Raw genomic sequence first — 19,207 nt, forward strand, 5'->3', positions numbered from 1 at the left:
ATGTTTTTAAGTTGTATAAATGTTGCTTAGTTTAGTGTTTTCTTAATGTCCAATTTTAAGTTGGATAAAGGCTTGAGTTTAGTAACATTATACATGTGCGCATGAGGGTGAAGCGGTGATAAAGGTGGAGCGGTGAAACCTACAAATGAGCTCGCACAAATATTATTATTATTTTTCACATAATTCTTGTTGATATTTTTATTTATTTTTAATTTGCTAATGTTTTCTTGGAATAATGAGACGTGGTGTCTCTTCTTAGGAGAAAAGAGTTTTGAGAGGGACTTCTAGTGAGAGATGGAAACAAATCTCTCTCTATTTCGCGAGATAAAGTTGATGGGATGTGACGGAAAATGGTTTTTCTTTCTATTTAGAAAGGGAAAGAGAGGAAAAGTAGGGATTTTTTTTTAGTTCTCTCTTGTTTTGAGAGATAGCAAAGAAAGAGAATGAATTTTTTTTTTTATAGATAGGGAAAGTGGAAGAGAGAGTTTGGAGAGGGGTTGAAGGTAGTGACTGAGGGATTTAGAGATTGAGATAGAGAAACCTCTCTCTCTCTCTATGTTTAGAGAGTGAAATTGAGAAGGCAAAATGAGGGAAGTTCTTTTGTAAAGAAAGTGGAGAAATTGTGAGGTTGGCGATGTGAGTTTGGTAGAGAATGTTAAGGGAGATGGAAAAGTGGCGGTTCTTTTGATGGAGATGAGGTGGATTGGAGAAGTAGATGAAGAAGAGAATGCAGAAGAAGTAGAGGATGATTTTTTGTTCATAGTTTGGAGGGAAAACGAGTGAGGGAGAGAGTGAGAGATAAGAAGAGATTGAGTTGTTGAACTGGAGGTGGATGGCAAGCTAGCCGCAACAATTCCGCATATATAGTCATGTACAACAGGACATCAGTGCAATCGGGCGTAGGTAGCTTTCTACGGTTTCTTTCAAGCGAGTAGGGGAGAATGTCAAGTTAGTCTGGAGTGGGAGCGTGCGAACCAAAAAAACGAAAGTGGAAGGGGATCAAGCCTTGTGTGAAATAGAGAGGTAGCTAGAAGTGTTAAGCGAGGAAATGAGTGTTATGAGATGAGTTTTAGAGTTTTGGTTATTAAGGATTTTTTTAATTAAAATAAAAAAACAAAATTGTACATTCACTGCAATTGAAAGGATAAGTTATAGTACTAAATATTCCATAAATTTTGATTTTATTTTCTTACTGTTCTAACTATTCGCCGACCCCACGTAGTGGGATAAAGGCTTGTTGTTGTTGTAGTAGACTAAAATTTAATTATAATATTCTTTATGAATAAAGATTCATTTTAAATGCATCTCCATTTGCTCCTAGAAATTTTCATTCATGCTCCTTGAACTTCGCCTTGTTTAAGGCATGTGGGTGGATTTTTACCCATTTTTTCATACAAGAACCCGGGCAATATGAGTGTTAGCCCCTAGTAATTTGCATTCCGAACACGATGATGTGGTTTGTTTTACGAATGGAAGTCATTCGAGCAATTTGCGCAACACATGTACTCATCGTTTCCGACCGCTTTCACTTGATTTGGTTGCAAGGGGTTGTTCTTGGGTAATTTTGATGTTCTGAATGCAATGACGTAATCCATTTCATGATTGGAGATCATTTAAATATGTTTGGATAGTGGGAAGAAGATGATGCACTAGTAGGTAAAAATAATATTATGAAAACGGACCAAAATTTACTTGGAATACTTGTGTTAAAATATTTATGCAAAATAAATTTAATACCTCATGCAACACTTAGCAAAGATCCAATAAATAGAGCTATTCCTTGGTGGGTTTCTAAAATAGTACAATGTTGTTTATGAGCGCATATTCATAAAATTGATCTCATATATAATTGAAGAAAATTCTATGAATACAACATTATGATAAGAAGAAAATTCTATGAATACAACATGAATAATTATCTAAATTCTTTGAGCGCAAAGAAAAATACAAAAGATCTAATACACTTAACATGAATTCTAAAGATGAACCATCTAATAATACGAGAAAATATAAAAAGTTAAAAAAAGGAACTCATTTGGGCTGCCTTGCTTAAATTTTTGTGAAAACAAAAGAGTGGTAGTCTATATTAATGATACATCAAAATGGGAATATCTCCTAAGTTTATGCATCGGTAAGCCATTAATATAGTAGGAATGTCTAAAGGAGCCTATTATAGTTTACATTTGAGGTAGATTAATGATGATGTAGTGATGATCAATTATCCCAAAAACGTTTTCACCTATGATGCACCGACACGGACATGACACGACACGGACAGGAGACACGTCATTTTTTAAAAATATAGGATAGGGGTGCGGCGTGGACACGGCATAATAATTTTTTAATATAATATATAAAAATTAAGGTAACATTATATTAAAAATGGCAAGCAATAATAAATCAAAATATTGATAACTTGTTTAGCTTATAACATTAAGATGTTTACTACAAAATGTTTAGTACAACCACAAAAATATAAGTAAAAAATCATTTAGTACAACATGAAAGTTCAACTACTCAATAGAGGGAATGATAAAATTAGATTCAGAGGTTGGTCTTTGGCCTTCAATATCATCATCATTGAATATCATTGCTTCCAACTCTGGTTCATTTAGAGAAAGATTTGCAACCTCCAATAATCTCATATCGTCAAGGCACTCGAATCCATCTCCATCAATATCCCACATCTTGTTATCACCTATCATATAAAGTGGGGTTTTTCTTGATAGAAGACGAAGATTTGTATGCACATAAACTAAATCTTCAGCCCGTTGTGGAGTTATTTTATTCCTCTTCATTGATTGAATAAATGAGTATGTGCTCCAATTTCTCTCACAATATGAAGAGGATGATACTTGACCAAGAAGTTTTATTGCTATGATTTGAAGAAGCGGTGCTGAAGCTCTATGAATCAACCACCACATTTTTGAATTCATCCTCCATTTATCAACCAAAGATTCTTGATCACCAAAATCCATTAAATATCCAAAGAACTTTGCAAGTTCTATATTAATTTTTCTTCTATATTTCTCATTTGGGAAATATCGTTTCAAGCATATCTTTCTCATATTTGATATTTCTAAATTGTTTTGTGGTGAAACACGTTGAGGGTCTTCTAGAAGTCATTCTTTACTTGAATACCTTCAATTAATATAAAGCATATAAAGTTATTTATTTATTTACCAAGAAATTTAAAAATAATTTAAAAGATGAATATAAATGTACCTTGGATTTAATGAATGGGCCAAACAATGCAGAGGCATGTTGCTTTTGATCCATTTATCCTCAAGAATGGTATAAATAATACTCCAAAAAATTGCATCTTCATTAAGTGACTTTCTTTCATGTCTATATATAATATCTTTCACTTTTGTTAACATAGAGTCTCACATCTCATAAATCAAATGTAGGCAAAACGAGTTTCAGCAACAGCTAACATTCTCAAATGTGAGAACTCATTAAACATTAAAAGTCTCATTGAGTGGTTCATAATGAAATTTTTAATCAAAACAACATCATCTGCAACCACTGTTATTCAATGACATTCAGCATAGATGATTTTATTTGCCTCTGTATTCTTCGCTGTACAAATATTTTTTAGAACAAGATTTAAATTGTGCACAACACATGGAGTCTAGAATATATGAGGATAAGTTTGCTTCACCAACAATCCTGCAGCTCTACACACCGATGCATTATCTGTTATAACCTGCACAATAATTGAAGGCCCAATAATGACTATCAACTCTTTAATCAAATTGTCAATGAAATATTTATCCTTGTATTTTCCTTCACAATTCGCAGCTTTAATAAACATTGGGCAATTCTCTGTAACGGTCATGAAATTAATGCGTGATCTTCTTTGAGGATTAGTTCAACCATCACACATCAAAGTGACTGTTTTTTCTTTCCACACACCATTTGTTGGTTCAAGCAACGTTTCAATATCTACTCTTTCCCTTTCTAATAATTTTGATCTTAATGCATTGTAGTTAGGTGGAACATAACCTGGAAGGTTGTTATTACATGCAAAAGTGAATGCATTTTTGTAATGAGAATTTCTTGCAAAGTTGAAAGGAAGTCCAGCTGAAAAAAATATCCTTAAAATTTCACCATCAAATTCCTCTCGCTGTTGAATGTTAAAAGCCTTATTTAAAGCACTACTGGCAACTCCTTTTCTTTTATTTAAATCATATTCTTCACTTCTATATGATAAAGATTGATAAACTCTAACAGATGAGGAAGAAGTGTGGGATGAATCATGGGTAGATGATAAAGGCATCTCTTTAGGAAGTGCCATTTTGATCCTAGATTCAGCTTCATCAACTTGTCTGTTCAATTCAATCAACTGTGACGTAGTAATTTTATGACACATTTTAATTTCATGGCCAAAAATCTTAAGCAAATGTGCTTTCACCCTAGAATAAGATCCTTTGTAGGTGCCACCACATTAATTGCATTTGAATGACACATTCCCTCATTCAAAAGTTTTTCCTAACCTTGTAGCATGAATCCATAATGACTTATCAGTTTCTACAGATGGCTCTTTTGAACCACTCCCACCAGTACTAGAGCTCATTTTGCTTTTAAATTCACTAGTAAAGTAGAAGAAATAAAAACTTAATAAATATTGTCAAAGAAAGTTAAAAAATAATTAAAGAACGATTGCATCATGCGTTATGCCGGGGGTCCAAGGGGGCGCTGCCCCCTGGCGGGGTCAGGTCGCGGGGTCAAGGGGCAGATCCCCTATCAGGGTTTCCAGGGGCAGCGCCTCCCGGAACAAAAATTTTATTGTAAGTGTAAAAGCACAGTGAAAGCGCATCAAAAGCATAGTGAAAGCGCAGCAAAAGTGCATAAAAAATGCAGTAAAAGCATAGCAATAGCGCAGTAAAACAGCAGTGAAAGCTCAGTAAAAACACATTAAATAAATATTTTTTTTTTTGTAAGAGTAATTTTAATCCAAAACAAATAAAATACTTAAAAAAATATGATCTTCCGATCACAAATCTACAGAATCATTGATAAATGAAGAGAAATGGCAAATGGAGAAAAAAATGGCGAAATCAACTTACAGCATCGGCTTCCCTCGGCTGCGCGTAGAAACTAAGGAGGATGGCTTATTGCTTACATCCGGAAGGGAAGACCAAGGGTGCGATCTCCAGCCTACCGCTGCTCGCCTCAATCGCTCGGGAAGACCACGAATACGAATAGGAATACGGGATTAAGGCAAAGAAGAAGACTCAGGCATGAATCGACTAATATGAAATAGCGGGATTAGGGTTTTATTTATTTATTTATACAATAGCCGGACACGAGTGTTCGGTTTAATTTTTCTTTTTTTAAATGGGACACGCTAATGACTTGTCCGACACATGTGCTCGCCGTGTCGGACGCATGTCCGTGTCCGACATTGCGTACCCTCTTAAAACGAAGTGTTGGTGTATCATAGGTTTTCACCAACTAACTTTGATGGGAATTTGCAATTGATATTATGTTGGGATGACCCAAAAATAATTTGCCTATAATAGACAAAGAAAGCGGCCTCGCGAGCTCAGAAATCTCATCCTTAGAGAAAATGAGCTCAAGTTTGCTTTTATAGGAAGATGATTGCTTATGTTTCAGTGCAACTGAATCTTGATAAAAATGGAAAGAAAAATAGATGAGAGGAAATTAGTGCAATCTCGAGTCTGATGATCAACCAACAACTTCTTCAAAAAAAATGTGGAGAAAATGTGGCATGTTGTTTAATGAAATTGTAGCAACAAGAGTCTCTGAGATATTAGGAGCCATCAGCACAGGAGGTGGAAATGGCGGCTGAATTTAAGGAACCATTGTGACCTTAGGAACATCTACAAGGGAGGCCACTATGTAGGAATTGGGATCGGCGAGAGGGAGAGTTGGCTATTGTTGCTTGATGGCGGCAAAGATATGAGTGACAAGGATCTAGAGCGGGGGAAGAAAGTTTCTGTTGATGAATATTTTCGCATCGACTCGACCCCGATCGAACCCGACTAGGCTCGATCGCGCTCGATCAACTCAATCGATCATCGTCGAGGCAAAATTAATCCGAATTAAGTCTCAATTTAATTAAATTAAACCCAATTTAATTTAATTAAAATCAAATCAAAACCAATCGAACCCCGTCGAGTGTCGTCGAGCCCAATTCGACGCAATTCGGTGCCGATTCAAGCTTAATTTCACAAAATTAACTTGATCGGACCCACTCGGACCCAAACCGACCCAAATCGGTTTGAGTCGAGTCCAAATTGGGCTCAATTTCCTCCCCAATTGTTTGATTTAGGCTAAATCAAATACCTAAATCTGAAATCTAAATGAAGGGCTCAGATTTCTTGTGGAATTTTGCCCTAAATCACTCATTCCACGCGTGAGAAGCCCGATTGGTTCCTTTGGGAGGCGGGACCTACTGTCCTCGTGCTCTCCAAGAGCACGCAAGGGAGAGGGAGAGCCATTCGGCTCTCTCATTTGGTTCGACACTTCCCAGACAAAGCGGAGAGGAGAGAGGGAGCCTTCGACTTCCTTGCTTGCATGCGTCCCGACCAGAGGAAGAAGGGGGGAAACGGAGGCCTCCCTGTGTTCCCCTTGCGTGCAGCCCGTCCAAGTGAGGAGAAGAGGCCGACGAGGGCCTCCTTGCGTGTGACCTAGCCAAGAGGGTAGGGCCGGCCAAGCCTCTTCCCTTGCTTGCTTGGGTTTCTTGGAGCTGAAATAGGAAGAAGAAGAGATTTTGCCTTCTCTAGCTGCTGTATTCTTCTTCTTTGGGCTGAAAATGAGTTCCCTCTTGCTGCCATTGCTCTCCCCCTCCAATTGGAGAGCAAAAATATCCTCTTGTTGCTGTTGGTGAGCTTCTCTTCCAAAGTCTAGGGCAAAGGCATGCTGACATCAGCCCTTGCTGCAGCCAAGAGAGGGTAGGAAGCCTCTACTTCCTTCCAAACCATCTCCGGCAACCTCAAAACAGTGCAAACCGCTGTTTGGAAGGTTTGGACAGCAAACGACAACTTCGGGGAGCATCGAAACAGTGAAAACTGCTGTCCGGAGCAGTTTGGACAGAAAATCCACCCTCCGGAAAGGCTTGGACAGCGACGGCGACCTCCGGAAAGACTTGGACAGCAGTCTTCTTACTTGGGAGCTTGGACAGCGACTTTGGAGCTTGGACAGTGTGCTTGGAGCTTGGATAGGAGCGCTAAGACAACCCGGGTGAGATAAAACCCTAAAACTTAGTGAAACCTAGGGTCCCCAAAGGCCAATTGTTGTGTGGTTGACGTCCCAATCCCTAGGGACAGTTTATGCTTCCCCGAAATCCTATGATTGCTGTCCTCTTTGTAAACTTGGGAAAATCCGGTGATTTTTGCCAAGTTGCTCTCATGTGAGAGCCAAAAGGGAATGGTGATGTGCGTAGGGTTGTTGGATTGGTATCCAACACTCTCCAAATGCATGTAATATCACCCATATTGTGCCCAATCCATCACCCACCATCATACCCTAGGGTAGACGCTATCATTTGACCTCAAAATCAATGATGACACATAGGTTTGGATTGTAATTACTTGCATGCACATCTCATTTAAATACATTGTCATGACAAAACGGACACCCAAATTTATGAGAGTTTGTATGCATTGGAATTGATAATCTCTAGAGTTTTGTTTAATGCATGAATTAAATCTAATTGGTTTGGGCTTTCTAGTCGTTGTGAGACATAGACTTTCAAGGGTCTATGTAGTAAACCTCACTACATTAATGATCAATTAGATTTATGTTTTGCATCACATGAAACTTACAGTGTGGAATGACAATCTTGAATTGATTGTTTGTTGAATCGATCTAAGTATGTGAAAACGTTCATAAACTTAAAATCCATCCAAATGGTACGCACCCTTCTTTCAAGTACAAGTCATGTCAAAAGTGACTAACGAGTTGCAAGAAGTGCGCGTATGTGGAAGTTTGTGAACTCTAGAAAGCTTTTTTTTGTGAATGTTTGAATGTGGATTTAATCAACCATTGAAAATATCAAATCATTGTGAGGTCTTCCATAGACTTTCCAAAGTCTATGTTGTAGATCCCACAAAATATATTGTTGGTTAAGTTTATGAACAACATTTTGCAAAACAAATACTTGATTGCTTTCAATGATCAAAATTCTCTAATTTGGATAATCATCGCCACATGCATGCATTCCTAGGTTCTTCTTAGATCATACCCAACTTGATCATAAATCTCGTAGAAGTCGTAAGGATAGATCTCCTCTATCTAAGTTTCTAAGTCATGCCAAAATTGGTTTAGAAACGTCTCCTAAAACCTTAGAAAAATCAATTCTTCCCTCTCCTATTTGAGTCCAAAACACTCTAAAAGACGTAGGGGAATTCTCTTTCTCATGCACATCTACTTTCAAGTTTGATGCTTAGAACTTCCTCAAAGTTCTATGCTCTATGTTGCTTGAGTTTCAACAAGTATAAAGTGATTGCTTCCAAGCACTCTTTTCCCTTCATGTGAAGTATTTTGGAGCCCCTCTAAGGCTCCAAATGTTCTATTACATGAATCTCCAAGGCTTTAGGACCAAATCCTAAGTCCAACCCTTTCTTTGTTACGATATGAAAGTAACAAGTGAACCTCTCCAATTCAAGTTTCCTAATCATGTCAAAGTTGGTTTAGGAATCCTTTTCAAAGCCCTAAGGTGCATCCTTCCTCTCTTCAAATGAGCCCAAAACATTTGTAGGAGGATAGGAAGCTCTCTTTCTTATATCCATCCCCCTCATGCATGATAGTTGGAGCGTTCCCAAGGCTCCAATTATTATAGTGTGTGAATCATTTTAACTTAGGGTCAAAATCCTAGGTTCATGCCATCATGTTTGTTGATATAAAAATCAATAAACATTTATCCACCCTCTTTCATACATGATGTTTAGGGCCTCCTCAAGGCACCAAAATGTTAGATTGTATGAACTTTGGCTCTACTTTAGGAGCTACCAACAAACCATCTTCTTCCTTCAACCTCAAAGTTGTAGGAAGTTTATCAAATCATTTATTTGTTGGAACACAAACCAATGAGTAATCCTCTAGACATAGGATTCAAATCCTAGTCTTTCTCATTTGCTTAGCCACTAGTCAAGCAAATGAATGCTTCTCCTTTGACACCCAATGTTCAAGGAATCCCTTTCAACATGCAATCTAAATTTTGCTTGTTGCTTCTCTTTTCTACAATTTAAGAGTTGTAGAAAGTCCTCTCATTTTCCTAAGCCCAAATCTAGGAGAATGGTCATTCCCCCTTTGAACACCAAATGTTCAAAGACACTCATGAATGTGGTACCTTTAAGTTGCACATTATTTTCTCTTTCTACCAAAACAAAAGTGTAGAGAATCTCTTCATTCACTTAGCCTAAATCAAGTGAATGTGTGTCATTTCCTTTGAACACCAAATGCTCAAAAAAATTCCTCTAACTTGCAACTTATAAGTTGCACATGATTTCCCCATTTCTACAACCCAAAAGTTGTAGGAAAACTATCTCATTCTCCTAAAATTCAAAATTAGGAGAATGCACACATCTCTTTTGAGCACCAAATGATCAAAGGATTTTTATAATTTGCAACATCTAAGTTGCATTTCCCTTTCTCTTTCCTACAAGTCAAGATTGTAGGAGAGCTTCCAAATCCATCTTCATGCTCTCAAACCCAAGCATAGCTGTCAATGGTGCAAAATAGCGCGCGCCATGGCGCACGGCGCGGCGCACCTACGGCGCCATGTTTATGGAGAGGTGCATGTGTTTAAAATAGTGCGCGCTATTTGCGCCACATGTGAGCACTGGCGCATTGCGCATGGCGCAAAATAGCGCGCCAAATTGTTTTTAAATTTCCGTATACTTATGAATATTTTTTATATTTAAAAATATATCTATATTTTAAGATAAACGACTATTCATTGCCCTAATTTCACGAAAGATTTTCTGTTTGCTGCATCCGCCTAACACATCCCGCAGCCCCTAAGTCGAGGTCGCCGAATCTATCACGAAGTCGAAGGTTTTATTGGTGGTTGGCATATGGACAAGGAGCTCCCAATTTACAAAGCTTTGTTATCAAAGTCCTAAGTTTAACATGTAGTTCATCTGGATGCGAACGCAATTGGAGTATTTTTGAACATGTAAGTATTTTACAATGTATGTGTTGATTTTTTATATATGTTCATAATATAGTAATGTAATAATATTTTAATTGCAGCTTCATAGCAAACGAAGAAGCAAATTGGATCATGGTCGCTTAAAGGATTTAGTTTATGTGAAATATAATAGAGTACTGATTCGGAGATTCAATCATCGTGATGTCATTGATCCTATTTCTTTGACTGAGATAGATGATGCAAATGATGGCTAACAGGAAAATTAGATGATGAGTCTGATGAAGAAAATGACTTTATTGCTGGAGATGAAGATTTAACTTGGGCAAGTGTTGCTAAAGCTACTGGTGTTTATGATAAAAGCTATAATATTCGGGAAAGATCTAAAGGGAAAGAGAAAGAATCTTCAATTAGGCATGATGTTGCTATTGAGAATGATGATGAAGAGGGTGATGAAGAGGATTATGAAGTTGGAGACAATGTTGAAGAAGATAATGAAGCTTTTTTAACATTTGCTGATGATGATGATTCTCAAGAAGAGTAGATTAAATTCTTATTTGATCTTTTAAAAAAAGATTGTAATATTTGAATTATGAGATATTTGGATGTTACTTAATCGAACTTATATATGTTATAGTTGTCTTTTATTATTATGATAGTTTGTCTTTGATTTTTAATAATATTTCATATTCATGCTTATTATTTTATATTTTTTATATAGCTTGCGCCATGTTCAAAATAGCGCGCGCCGCGCCGTGCGCTATGCGCCATGGCTCCAAATGGATCTTTGCGCCATGGTGCGCCATTCGCCGTTAACAGGTATGAACCCAAGTTGGGAGAATGAATTCCCCTCTTTGAACTCCAAGTGTTTAAAGAGGTTTTAGAAGCTTGCAACCCAAAGTTGCATCTTCTCTTCTCCCCTTTCTACAACTCAAAAGTTGTATGAAAGTTTGAGTGAATCAATCTTATTCCAAATCACCTATTTGTTGAATCAAAATCAACAAGTAGTTCAATCCAAAATCATTTATTTGTTGAACCAAATTCAACAAATAATCCCATAGCAAGCAAAGGAGAAACTCCTATCTTTCTTCCATTATCCAAACCAAATTTGGTGAATGAGTTCCTCTCTTTGGACACCTAAAAGTCCAAAGAATCCTTGATGTGTAGGCCAAATCTACACATCATCTTCTCATGTTTGTTTAATCCAAACTTAGCAAACAAAATACCCATCATTGAACATAAGAGTTCAATGATAATCTCTCTTGGTTTGTAACCCCAAAGTTACAAATCTTTCTCACTTATTGAGCTAAATTCAATAAGTGACTCACCTTAGTTTGTTTAATCCAAATTTAGCAAATGAAATCTAACTCATTGAATACAAAAAATTCAAGGAGACATTCTCTTGATTCGTAGCCTCAAAGCTACTAATCTCCCTCATTTCTATAGGTTCTAAAGGCCTTAAAAAATGTCATAACTTAGCCCAAAAGCTATAGGTTCTCTCTCCTTCAACTCCAAAGTTGTAAGAGATCTCTCCTCTCTTTAGCTCCAAAAGCTAGAGAGAGTTCTCTTACATTTAGCCTAAAAGCTAAATGTTAGATTCTTATCTTTCTCCTCTTAGCTCCAAAAGCTAAGGAGAATTCCTCAACATGTAGCCTAAAAGCTACATGTTGGACACCTTAGACTAAAAATCTAAGTAATCTCTCCCACTCAACTCAAATTGAGTGACTTCTCTTATGACATTTAAAGTGCTAAACCCATAGATGTCCCTTAGGAGTTGTTCTTTTCTGTCGAACCATCCTACTCTTTTGGATGGATTTCATCAAGTCCTAAGTGAAACCCCTTAGACATGTCTATCTTACCCTATTAGATAGACAATTCTCTTATCCAAACATTAAGAGAACACTAAAACACCTAAAAATCACTTAGGTTCCTTTTGATACAATGATCAATCATCTCCCCCAAAAGGCGGGATGCCTACATCATTGTATTTTAGGATTCATAAGTAAGAGGCTTGCCTAAAAGCAAGTAGTGATTACTTTATGGGTTCTTCATAACCCTCCTAAATATGAAACACTTAAAAATCAAATAAAATCTTTAAGTCACAAACAACTTAAAGTGAAATCACCCTTGAATAAACATTAAATATCTTCATTCCAAAATAAAACCAAACACCCTTAGTGTGACATGCTATACAAGCCTCACACACTTAGGTGCACAGCCACTTAGGCATGCTAGGATTAGGATTTTTCTTTTATGCGCATATGTTTGATGTTGTGGTGTGATTGTCCTTGGATTGTCTGTGTTGTTGGCACTTACTCTTAAGTGGATAGTGTAGAAATATACATGTTCTTCTTGCAGATGGCCATATCTAAAAGGGCGGTGCTCATAAATAATAAATTGCTTGCATGATAGGTGCTGCTTAAAACCCCCCAAAAGATGTGGTCAATAGGGTAGAAGCAGATGCTTAGCACTCTAAGTGCTAGGCAAATTTTGGATGTAATGCTTTATTATATATAAACTGCTTTTGATTCTATTTTGCAGGTTTGAGTCTTTTACATTTCCTAAATGTATTTGATAGAAGTAGGAATTGTATTGGACTTGTGGGGGTTTGGAACAAAAGAATGAAGTGGACTAGAAGGATGTAGCTATCAAAGGTGAAGCCCAATATCCATTCAAAAGTCAAGAGCCTGAAGAACCCCCCATAAGTAGAGTCTGTAATAATTTGACTGGGTTGTATAATGGCAGGCAACTTAGCTGTCAAACCTGTTTGTAATAACTCGTACTCTAATTACATTCCCTGCACTTTATTCATAAATAAAGCATGCTTTGATTGTTTATCTGATTGTGCAATAGAAATGCATCTTTTTCCTAGGTTTTTTTCTTTGCTTTATTTGGGTATGGCTTGAACAGTTTGATGCGGTAGGCTCTTAGGACAAAAAGAAGATTTCTTCCCATTAAAATGTAATCAATCTAAAAATTAATTTAAGCTTCACGATTTTCTAACAAATAAGAAAGCTTGTGTAGCTCCCTTTAAGGAGCTAAGTTTTCTAAAAATTAAAACAATCATTCATGGCCAAAAATGTTTTGTATATAGAAAGCCCTCATTTAAGGACTAGATAATAAAAATCTTTTTTTTTTGTGAGTCAGCATTATGCATACCCACATGCATAGGCATCTGGGCCTTAAAGTCAAGCTATAAGCTCTACCTTCTAAATAAAAATCTTTCCACTCTACATTTGCATTAAGACCGGATGGCATGGCTTAAAAAAAAACGATTAAGAGGGTTTAGCTGGTAGCCCCTTCTTGGCGGGACAGTAAATCCAGAAGTCGGGCAGGCTATGCCTCTTGTGAGGTGTAGTTTGTAAGCCCCTTTGCACTCGTTAGATTTATGTTCGAGGCACGCTTATGAGTAGTCCTCACCTTAGTCTTAGGGTCCGAGGCATGGGTTGATTCTAAATCACCTTATAAGCCCTCACCTTTCGGGCAATTCCTACAACATATGTTAAAGGAATGTAAGCCCCAACATTCTAAATAAAAATATCAACTTGAATCAAAGTTAGATTGCTAAAATGTAAAGCCCAACATAGGATAGTTTGAGCACCTCTGAGTATCCCTCAGAATCAAGTGCTCCTACTTCACCTTCCCTTGGCTCTCATTCCAAAAATCTAATTTCTAAGTTGATCAACTTCTCCTTGAAATTTCTAAAGGACTAAATCCTTTAACTAAGACTTTCATGGATTCTAAAACAAAAATAAACTTTAGCCAATGCTTAAGTGACTTCCAAGACAAACAAAACCACTAGTTTAATCAAAAGTCTTCCCAAGGCAAAACTTGGGATGTAATTAACCATTGAGGCTTGCCCCTATGAGATGTCTGTACCCCGAAATAAAATAAACACCATTCGACCAAACATCGAGTGGGAGAATCTCTGTTAATAATTGTAAATTTTATAATTGAGTCCATAAGGAAATGATATTTTTACCCTTCGGGGTAATCTATCAAGTTCTTATGCCGTACTAGATGATAAAATATGCAATCCGTTTGAGGATACAAAAATTCTCCAACAGTTTCCTATAAGGGAGAGCAGCGACCAATGAGGGTGGAGTGCATGGCTGTAGCCTTAGACAGCCCACGGGAGTTCAGTGGCCTAGCACCAGCACATTGAACATAGTAGCTAGGTTGACTGGATGTGTCCTGTGATTGTAGATATGGCAACAGGATGTGGCACTGATGATGCGCTATTCCTTGAAAATGTGGAATCATCATCATTAGCCTTAGCTGAACAATTTGGGTTGGCTTTAAGATTCCATGCTGTAACTCTGTTTTTCCATATTTTGGTAGACAAATCTATTTGAAAACGTTTTTTGCGTATTTGGGTGAAACCCTGTTTCTTCTGGGACCTTTCACAACTACATGCGGTTGCATCTGCTTTCCCCTAATTTTCATGGCATGTCTTTATTACCTAATTAGTCGGCTCACTATGAATTGCTTTTATATTTTGCTTATTTTAAGACATGAAGTGAAAATTTGGCAATCCAATTTTCTTCTATTCATCTTGAGCCTTTTTTTCAGGTTTTTGTATCTTATGCTGCTAAAATTCACAGCATTTTAATGTTTTTTCGAATCTTTAGTACAATTTGTGGTTACAGCTTTGCCATCATATATAGTAGGAACGAGCATTTTTGTATTCTAGATAGCTTGCATACCAATTTGAAAAATCTACTGTTCCCATGCATGCAGGTATCGAGGAAAAAGAATGAGGATCGACTATTTTATAGTTTCAGAAAAGCTTAAGGACAAGATAATTTCATGTGATATGCATGGGCATGGAATTGAGCTAGAAGGTTGTATCATATTGATACTCATTCACGTGATTTCAAGTTACATATTTCATAGTTATTACCAGAATCTGTAATGCAAAACGCCATGACTCCGTTTGTCATCTGGCACATTTATGCATATGGTATACGTTTAACATGATCTGGGATCAAATAATGAAGGTGAATCCAAATGTAAGAAAATATCATTTCACAGAGACTGCCTCATTCATATTTTATGAGAATATGAAGAACGTTAATATAAAGTAGGTGTAATTGAGAATATATTTTTTTGGATAAGCTTCTCATCATATCATAGATGTTATCTTTTAGATTCAACTGTTTATTATGTCTTCATTGACCAATTTCTCATGTCAATGCCAAAGATGTTTGTAACAACATATTTGAAGTACCAATTGTATATACGATCAAATATATTTTAGGTTGAATTCCCTTAACTTTAGAGCCTAAATATGTGTTGGCGCCTTTACGGAGCAAATCAGATAAATATATAATGAACAATTAGAAAGAAAGCCTAAATCTAAAATCTGTATAATTAGTCGCTGAAAACTCGAACTAGTACATTAAGTATAAAATTATATGCATGTTTTACGCGTTCAATAAAAAATGCTATACTTATTGGTATTATTGACAAAAGCTGAAACAACATGAATATGCTCTCGATGATTTTTTGCGAGTCAGTATTTTCTTTATTTTTTATTTTAACTTGTTTACGCTATCAGACTTCTATTTTACTGCAGGTTTTTGTGGAAGTGATCACTGTCCTGTTTCACTCGAACTTTCACAATTAACTTGAGCATCTGCTGATTGCAAGTTTGCATTGGAAGAACTTGAATCCGAGACGATCCTTCTTAAGTATTCATAGAACAGAAAAAAATATATTTTTAAACCTATTGTCGTATATGAAATACTTTGTAGGGAAAGCTTTTCTCTTTTTGTATTAAGTATCCTTGATTTGTGTATTATTATTTTTGTCTCAATCAATGTCCTCAGCTGATTGACTGCTTTTAAAATTGTTAAGGCAAGCATTTTTTTGGTTCTGCTGTGTTTTCAGCTATGCTGTGTAGAAAACTGAATCCATTGCTACTCTCAGAATGGTGTAAAAATTATTTTTCTTTGCACAGCATCAATATTATTGATAGCTGACAACCGTGAATTTTGCGTTTGTGGTGATTATCTTCTTAATGTCGTTGCAATTTCTTTGTTCTAACTTTTTGCTTAATCTTTAGTTAAGTTTTCAACTATCATTGTTATCATTATCTTGTGTTTTTAAGGGCCTTGTGACTATTATTTAGAATGAAGTATGATGCATAACTAGCTCTTCTCACCGTTCTTAAGTTCTGTGATTGATACTTTTTCTTGTTTATAACTTTTTTCCTTCCTCCAAGGTTTATACGAATCATTTGTTAAGTCATAATCAACGATATAATAGAATAATGATCTCATTTTAATTTAGATGAATTTAAAACCATTATAATTGATTTTGATGTTGTCTGATTTTGGCTTTCCAATCTTAAACTGCTAGTGATAATAATTGAAGCATCTTCATCTCAAAATCATCTATGGCTTATGGAGAATGCAATTAATGTAGAATAGTTGGCTATTAATTGTGTAGTTGAAGAAGGAAATTTATTGCCAATTTTGACTCTTGTCTTTGACCTTGTTTGCTCTTAGAAGAAATGGCAAAACAACAAATATAGAGATTTCGCCGAAAGTGTCAGAGTATGCAGAAATTTAGCAACGCCCATTGCTAACTGCTATGATGAAATAAAAATTAGAACGCAAAGAGCTTTTATTTAGCAGTGCGTTGTAAAAAAATAAACATAACTCAAATCCTAAACGCTAAATAACTAGCAATTTTAAATGTAGTTTATCTTAATCTGTTGATTTGAGATTGATTCATAAAAAAGTTTTGAGTTCAAAATTTATTTATGTGATATCTGTGTCAATTGTCCCAAAAAAAAATTTTTTTTTCCTTAGCCATGACATGTTAAAACGTTGATTCTTTTTGTACGGGAGAAAATATGATTCAAATAAATGAAAATGAATATTCTCCATCTACGGAATAGGTGATATGTATATATATTGAAGGAAAAAAAGCATCTTGTAGCAATATATGAGATAAGGATCCTTTTTAGGAGATGACTGATTAAAGAGATCTAGTAGATAGACTTCTATGGGTTTGGTACAGCATATTGTAGTTCTTTTCTTTCATTTTTTTATGGTTAGTTCTCTTTCTGTTTTGGTATAAATTTTCCTTTATTTGAGATGATATTTATTTTTTAGGAATTATAATATAGAACCTTTCAATTTTTTTTTTTTTTTAATTTTTCAATAGCATTCAAATTCATCCGTATGGAACAGTACTGTAGTGTTATTTGTACCTTAAAAGGATTGATGGGACAGTGGGCTATGAAAGATATGAGTTCGAGCTGGTGTGGCCTTAGCTTAAGATTAGCTTGAAGACCTTCAATTCATTCTCAAGCAGAACTATGCCTATTTACAATGGGCTTGGCTAGATATCGGTGCTATTCATTATTGTTTTATTTATGTTGATTTGTTCATTATTCATTCAAAAAATCTATGTGCTTTCTATTAATTTTTACCTTTTAAAGAAAATATTTAAGCCAAAATATATATATGCATGCTTTTGCAAATGAGCATACATGCATATCAAATCAAACATGAGTTGGCTTGATTTGATTCGAATTTGATTTAATTTGAATTTCATTCAAATCTTGCCAAGCTCATTAGTCAAACTCTTTAGTTTTAAACTGAGCTAGATTTAGATCTATTTGTTATTCAAGTGGTCTTCAACTTTAAGGTTAAAGCCATAGTTTTAATCACGGGTAATTATGGCTTATGTGTGTTCATGTTATGACAATTTAGTTTCTTTGCCTAGTCTATGTTTATAACTGGAATGTGACATTTAGCATGCTGATCGCTTGTCCTAAATTGCGTACTTGATTATTCTTCTAGAAATATTTGCTTCAAAATCAATACTTCTTTTCTTCACAAATTTTCATAAATTAAAATTATCATGACATATTTTGAATTCTTATTCATTCGTGCTTTCTTTTTTTTTTTTTCTTTTTTTGTCATTGCACATTTTTTTCTTATTTTATGCAAGGTTTTAAAAATTGGATCGGTCTGACTGGTCCAACCATGAACCAGTCACAAGACTGGCCTGTTTTACTCTAAAAATCGCTTATGTACCAAAACAAATTGAATTGGCAAGAGCCACCGGTTCAATCAACGAACTGGCCTATTCAATTATCACAATTTTTAAATAATTAAATAAATAAATTCTTATATTAAAGTTAAAGATTAAATATTAAATAATTTTCTAAAATAACAAAATATATTTAAAATATTAAATTTCAAAATAGCATGAAATTTTTATTATATTATTTGCCTCAAACTACCATGAAGCATCTTCATATGGCCCAACCACTCCATGTGTACTCTTAGCACATAAACTTAATAAAAATTTCATGCTATTTTGAAATTTAATATTTTAAATATATTTTGTTATTTTAGAAAATTATTTAATATTTAATCTTTAACTTTAATATAAGAATTTATTTATTTAATTATTTAAAAATTGTGATAATTGAATAGGCCAGTTCGTTGATTGAACCGGTGGCTCTTGCCAATTCAATTTGTAACTATTCGTTTAAAAATAAAATAACTGCCCGCTCATTTCTTTAAAATGTCTGGCAAGAGTAATCAGGGGAAGAGACACATATGCTCCTTTCATCGCACTAGCTTCTCGATTCGTCTAAAGCACATGACAGGATCGAGTAACCCCACCAAACCCTTCACCTTTTTCATCACTTCAACCAAATCCCTTCGACTCCTTCGTTGTTGTTCGGCTCCATCACAGGAGGTACAGAAATTACACGAGTGACTCCTTCGACTCCTTTGTTATTGTTCGACTGTGCTTCTTCTCTGTCGAGCCCAAGTGCCCGATTCCGACCCAACGACCCCCTTCGCTCCTTCTCTTTATTACATCATATATTATATATGATATATAATATTATATTAAAAAATACTATATTGTTGCATATCTAAAAAAAAAAAGAAGAAGAAAGAAATTAAAAAAAAGAGTGAAGAAAGATTCTTTCAAACAGGTGTCGAAGACCCGTGCCATCAGTCTTAGATTTGTGCTTATGGTTTAAAAATTTGAAGACCCTGAGCCGTTGTACCTTAGCTCGAGGAGGGATGGTTTAAAATTCGAAGACCT

At 35.6% G+C, this 19,207-nt stretch overlaps 1 protein-coding gene across 3 annotated transcripts in view; it reads left to right on the forward strand.

Annotated features, from left to right (window-relative positions):
• LOC110101308 (DNA-(apurinic or apyrimidinic site) lyase) overlaps window positions 1-16,146 on the forward strand; it is a 75,008-nt gene extending 58,862 nt beyond the window's left edge. For 2 of the 3 annotated variants that reach the window (XM_028693573.1, XM_028693574.1), the window contains 2 exons: window positions 14,864-14,967; window positions 15,702-16,146. In XM_028693573.1, the coding sequence (XP_028549406.1) occupies window positions 14,864-14,967; window positions 15,702-15,757 (160 nt within the window). In that variant the 3' untranslated portion in view covers window positions 15,758-16,146. Of the gene's footprint in view, window positions 1-14,863; window positions 14,968-15,701 lie in introns of those variants that run through there. The other variant, XR_003700270.1, reaches the window with a different exon arrangement.
• Window positions 16,147-19,207: the final 3,061 nt, after the last annotated feature.

Source organism: Dendrobium catenatum, unplaced genomic scaffold (assembly GCF_001605985.2).
Source record: "Dendrobium catenatum unplaced genomic scaffold, ASM160598v2 fragScaff_scaffold_323, whole genome shotgun sequence".
In the NCBI taxonomy this organism is placed as follows: Eukaryota; Viridiplantae; Streptophyta; class Magnoliopsida; order Asparagales; family Orchidaceae; genus Dendrobium; species Dendrobium catenatum.